The 5,730-nt window shown below is 43.2% G+C and overlaps 1 protein-coding gene across 1 annotated transcript in view; it reads right to left on the minus strand.

Annotated features, from left to right (window-relative positions):
- The window catches only part of slc19a3a (solute carrier family 19 member 3a), a 5,451-nt gene extending 85 nt beyond the window's left edge, over positions 1-5,366 (minus strand). The window contains exons 1-6 of the mRNA XM_046862709.1: positions 5,131-5,366; positions 3,201-3,792; positions 2,917-3,126; positions 2,399-2,591; positions 2,098-2,239; positions 1-116 (exon numbers count right to left, since the gene is read on the minus strand). The exon at positions 1-116 is cut by the window's left edge and continues 85 nt beyond it. Of these exons, the coding sequence (XP_046718665.1) occupies positions 1-116; positions 2,098-2,239; positions 2,399-2,591; positions 2,917-3,126; positions 3,201-3,792; positions 5,131-5,277 (1,400 nt within the window). The 5' untranslated portion in view covers positions 5,278-5,366. The remainder of the gene's footprint in view (positions 117-2,097; positions 2,240-2,398; positions 2,592-2,916; positions 3,127-3,200; positions 3,793-5,130) is intronic.
- Between the last annotated feature and the right edge of the window lie 364 nt (positions 5,367-5,730).

The raw sequence follows: 5,730 nt of genomic DNA on the forward strand, positions 1-5,730 counted from the left end.
CCATCAGCGGGTGTGTCTGGGACGTTCTGGGTTGTCCTCTGTAGGTACAGAGTGTACAAACCTCTTGCGAAGAAGATCAGAGCGATAAGGCAGAAATATGAGCCATAAATGATAAACTGTAAAACATAAGGCACAAATTGAAAAGATAATTATTGATATGATGCACAGCTTCTCCTCAACCTTAATACAGATCTCAGGAGGCTTCTTCTCCACTTCACATACATTGTGAAGATGTCAATTGTTTAGCATGTGGGAGGACATAAAGATGATGAAGGTAAAGTTCTTCAGGGGTTTAGTAGGTATTGTAGGATCAGACCTGATATTAAACCCCTTGGTGGATAGACACGAAGCATGAAGTAAAAGCAGGGAAACAGTCGGTAAAAATGTGACTGCAGTAAAAATGTCCCTTTAAACGTTCACTTGAGTAAAAGTACAAAAATTTTTACCTTCAAATGAATTTAATTATCCAAAGTAGTGATTTATTATAACTCTAATGTTCCTGTGATCATTTTTATCACAAGATTCTTCACTTAATCACCTCAGTTTCTGTGTAAAGACTCGAATGTGACTATCAAAACCTTCTTTAATAAAACGTGTAAATGAGGTCACGTGTGTTGTGGTGAGTTCGAGTCTGGAGTTTCTTCATCATTTATTCCTCTCTAAATGTTCTGCTTGATGTTGCACTGATGCTGAACTGTATGTTGGTGATCAGTAGATACATGTTCACATTTTTGAGAGCTTCCTTACGTGTAGAAAAATCACCATAAATGCATTTATTACACAATTAAATACACGTCATTGTGCACATTTTATCCAAATCTCAGAACTAAGAACCATAAACTCCTTGGCTAATTATAGCCACAAGATACATACAACATCTACATCCTTATATTCATCTTTTAAATGAGTCTTGAAGCTGCACTGGAGATTCTCCTCACTGAACTCAGGACTTATTTAGTACAATCACAGAAAACCTGTAGAACATCACCTCAATAAAGAGAACCAAATCAACCAGTACTAATTTCACTCCAATCCACCTGGACCAGGTACAGAAGGTTGGAATTGTTTTGTTGCTACACTCATTATGATAAACTACACACTATAAATGCTAATGTTCTGCTGCTAAAAGAAATCTCATAAAAAGAAGAAAAAAGCTTTTATTTTCCTCCTATAGTGAAAGAGCTGCATACACACGTTCTCTTTTACAGGTTTTCACACTACTTCTTTCCTCTTTTATCTGAATTGGTCTCCTGAGGGTTTAGACCTCTTTCATCATCCATAATATTGATTGGGTTCTCCTTACTGTGGTGATGTCACCCCCGGGTTCACACTCCGAGTCCCGACCAGGTTCATTCACTGTCACTTCATATAATAAATAATGTGACTTGCAAATGAGCGGGAAAAACCCCGATTCATCCGACAAGATGTGCATGTCGTCTTAACCCGCCACTGCCACGTGCCAATCAAAACAAGTTTCACTTTTATTCACTCAGAAATAAAAAAAACTGATTTCACTAAATGTAGTGAAGTTACAGTAAACATCTCCCTTTTTCATCTCCCATTTTCATCAAAAAACGCTTTTATTTTCAAATATTTCCCCAAAGTCGCTCATCTGCACCGAAACGTCTGAAAACATTCACGTCTCTGCGCGTGAGCAAAACTGCCGGATGAATCGACTCGCGTCATTTCTGCCTGCCGTTTATTTACTTTACGGCTCATTGAACCGTCATGGCAACGACTAAAAGGTCGTTTTCACACGCGTCCCACACTGCGACGCGGAAACTCCGGTATCACACGCGGCCCACACTGCGACGTGGAAACGTCGTTTTCACACACGGCCCACACTGCGACGTGGGAACGCCGTTTTCACACACGGCCCACACTGCGACGTGGGAACGCCGTTTTCACACACGGCCCACACTGCGACGTGGGAACGCGGTTTCAAATTGTACCACTTTAGAGATTGCTTTTAAGCTCCATGTTTGTGGACCGTCCCTGTGTTTTTAAGGCGTCTACACGGCCTCAGCTACACAGAATCATTATCATTCAATTGTTCAGTTTGATTTGAATTGTTTGACAGGATGTAACTTCCCACACCTGTGTAATGACGTCCAGTCCGAGTCCTCTACTGTCCACAACAATGGATGTGAGAATTGTCTGCAGAACGAGTGCAGTGAAGGTGTTGACTCCAAAAACAAGGGCATATCGCTCCACCGACAGACCAGCAGCAATCTGGAACCTAACACACACACACACACACACACACACACACACACACACACACACACACAAGCAGGAACCACCAGCTCTATAAATTCAGTTGGTTACAGAAACATGGCAGAAAAGTAAAAAAAGGTTATTAATGAATATCAGTTTAAATGAAATTCACTCTTCTTACATGGCAATGGTAATGAGCAGCATATAGAGACTCTTAAAGACGATGTAGCCACCATAACAGATCCAGATGTTTGGGATGAAAACCATGACATAGAGTGCTGCACTGCTGAGGGCGGAAAGAGAGCCAAGAGCCAGTTCACCCCAACGAGACCAATTAACAGAAGTAAATCCAACACCATACGCCGAAGCTGCACCTGAACAAAATATCGCAGGTACGTGTAATCAGACAATGTTCCTGGTGCTGTAGGTAAAGAAATACAAGGTGTTATCAAAACGTTTCTTAATAGCTCTGTTTACAAGAAAGTATTGTATTTATCACACACTACCACCTTCAAAATCATAACTTGCTGACCGTGATGAAATAGCACGTGCTCAGAATAGCACAAGTTGCCCAGTTGACTTATGAGGGTCGGTGCTCTCTGTGACTGTGCCTGCAGCCTTGTGCTGCCATCAGTTGGCATGTTACAAAACAAGTCACAAAAACTTTTTAATACCACCTTATAGAACATTAATGCTCACCACAAAGGTTGGAAAGAGCTTCTACTCCTCCGTTAAAGAGTGTCTCGTTCTTGCTGGGCTCCACGCTCTCCCACAGAGCTTGAACATAGTTTACAGTCTGATTGTAGCCACAAGTCGCCATTGCCCACCACACGGACCAGATCAGCATCTCAGTGGAGGAGAAACAGCGGCGGAAATCCAACCAGAGATGCAGCAAAGTTTCACTACAACCTACAAGAGATGTTGTAGATAAATGTGAACACTTAGATGGAGATAAATAGTGAACAAGTGCTTTGCAGTCTCACCTGTTTTCTCTACATGTTCTCCAGCTTCTTCCAGGACCTCGGCCTGCTGCTTATCCTCCATAACCTCTCCGACCGTCTTTCTGCTCTCCATGCAGCTTTCCACCTGATTCAGACCTTCTCCTTTCTCCTGCCGTTTACTTTGATGGAAGAACATGCTGGTGCTGGGCATTGGAAGGAGGAACGCAGCGACGAAGGAAATGGAGATGAGCACTAACGTGAGCACGAGGATGTAGTAGTACGATGTGAGTTTGAGCGAAAGGAGGACTTGCCCTGTGACGGAACCCACAGTGTAGCCGACGAGCTGAGCGGCGCGACAGAACGAAGTGGCTTTCAGGTAAAAACGCAAATCCACCACGCTGTAAATGTAGGAGAAGTACGCCACATCGCACGCCGTCACCACGGCGTAGACGAACTGCATCGCTTGCATCGCCCCGACACCCTGTAACCATAGCAACAACGCGGTGGTCAGGAAAAGGGCGCAACATTGGACCACGATCACGGGTTTGTAGCGCAGCCAGTCTGTGAGCAGGAACACGGGAAGCAGAACGGCCAGGTACGAGTACGTCCACACCGGGAAAATCTGACTGGTCACCTGGGTGAGAGGAGATACACAGGGTCAGGATTTCAATACAAATTTAACAATTGCCATCTGCTTGTAATTTAAAAGAAATCTATTATTCAATAATTTATTATTCAATAATTCTTCCTCACTCAAAACCACCCAAATATTCTCCAAAAGTGTGTCTTCCCCTGGTCCCTATGTTGGTACCCAGCCCTGATTCATATCAGCTCCACCACCCTTGTCTCCAGAGGGTGAGGGTCCATGTCCCTGAACCCTGTACACCATATCAATCCTTGATTCCGCTCTTCCATATCAGTTCTTTTCTGCTTCCTGGCCCTTGTCTGCTATTTTTTTACCACTGGCCTTGACTCTTGTCCCCAATGGTGGTCCCTGGCACCTATCCTCATTACAAATGCCAGTCTGTCCCGATCCTTCTCTTTTCAGCCAGCTCCTGGCTCTTATCGTTGTCCCCATGTTGGCCTCTGGCCCTGATTCTTCTACAATTACTGACCTCATCCCTAGTCCTGGTCTGCTCCTGACCACCAATGATTCTGTGGTTCCCACTTTATTAATTATTTCCGCTAAGACAGTGGTTCTCAGAGTGTGGCCCTCTAGTGGGAAAAAAAGGCATGACAGGTGGGGCACAATGAACGGCGGGATTTTTATTTGTGTGTGTGTGTGGGTGGGGGATGTTTAACAGATGGATACATTTGTGATATGGATCACAAAAAAACAGGCATTTCAGCAAAAGCAGACAAAAACAAGTTAAATGGTAGGACCAATCCACCAAAAAGCAGCCTAAAAGCAAATCTATTAAAGTCTATCTTGTTCCTTTTTTCACCTCTGATCTCTGTGAGATTGGATTTTCAGATGTTGCAGGACTAAAAACAAAGTACAGATTTTAGTTCAACAATGAACATGACCTGAGAGTAGCAGCATGAAGACTACAACCCTGTTTAGAAAAGATGTGCGAAGACATTTGTGCACAGATTGCAAAGTGACAGTACGGCAACTTGATAACACAATAACACATTACAACACCCAGGTGATTGTGGTCATGTTGCACTGGTGGGACCGATAAACAGAAATGTACACAGTTGTACACCAATGTGACCCCAAAAACACAGAAAGTGTCACAGCAACGTTAAGACGGGACACTCAGAGTTTATGGCAACTTCAGATCATCCACCTTCTGAGGGAGATGCCAACAGACTCACCACCACGGTACGGCCACGGTATCCTGTCCATTCTTTATTATTTGGTTTTCTTGGTCTTGTTTTCTTTATTTCAGGGTTTAAATGAGATCCACAACCAAACAACCAGTTTGCTAACCTCAGCCCGATGCTAACAATGTTAATTATGAAGTACCTGCTCGATGGTGAGGTTTTTATCAGGTCCGGTCATGTAGCTGATGAGAAATGGTTCTATCGGTTTCACTGAGCTGAAAAATCCATAAACACACAACAGTGTGGTGGGAAAACACCAACCTGCCCTCAATCTCCTAAAACCATCCATATTAATGTTCCTTCATTCTAGCAGTAGATGATACATGACTTCTCCAGTGTGTGTGTGATGGTGTGTGTGTAGATTTGAGCATTAATATTTCTACAATCTGTCAATGAGCAACTGGTCCAAAGGTCTTGACAGATTACACACACACACACACACACACACACACACACACACACACACACACACACACACACAATTAATCCTCAGGCCTTCTGAAATAAACTGAGGCAGAGTTTAATGACTAAAAAAATCCAACGTGATTTATAAGAAGAAAGATCGATGTTTAGATCAGTTCACAAACACTCAGTAGACCAAGGGTTAGACTAGAAGAACCCTCATCTTTGGGAAAATTTTTTGGAAAAACCTTCCCCAAAAGAACATTGTACTGGAGAGTGTGTTAGAGAAGTGAAGAAAAGAGTGCAGGCAGGGTGGAGTGGGTGGAGAAGAGTGATAGCA

The sequence above is a fragment of the Silurus meridionalis genome, chromosome 12 (genome assembly GCF_014805685.1).
Source record: "Silurus meridionalis isolate SWU-2019-XX chromosome 12, ASM1480568v1, whole genome shotgun sequence".
NCBI lineage: Eukaryota > Metazoa > Chordata > Actinopteri > Siluriformes > Siluridae > Silurus > Silurus meridionalis.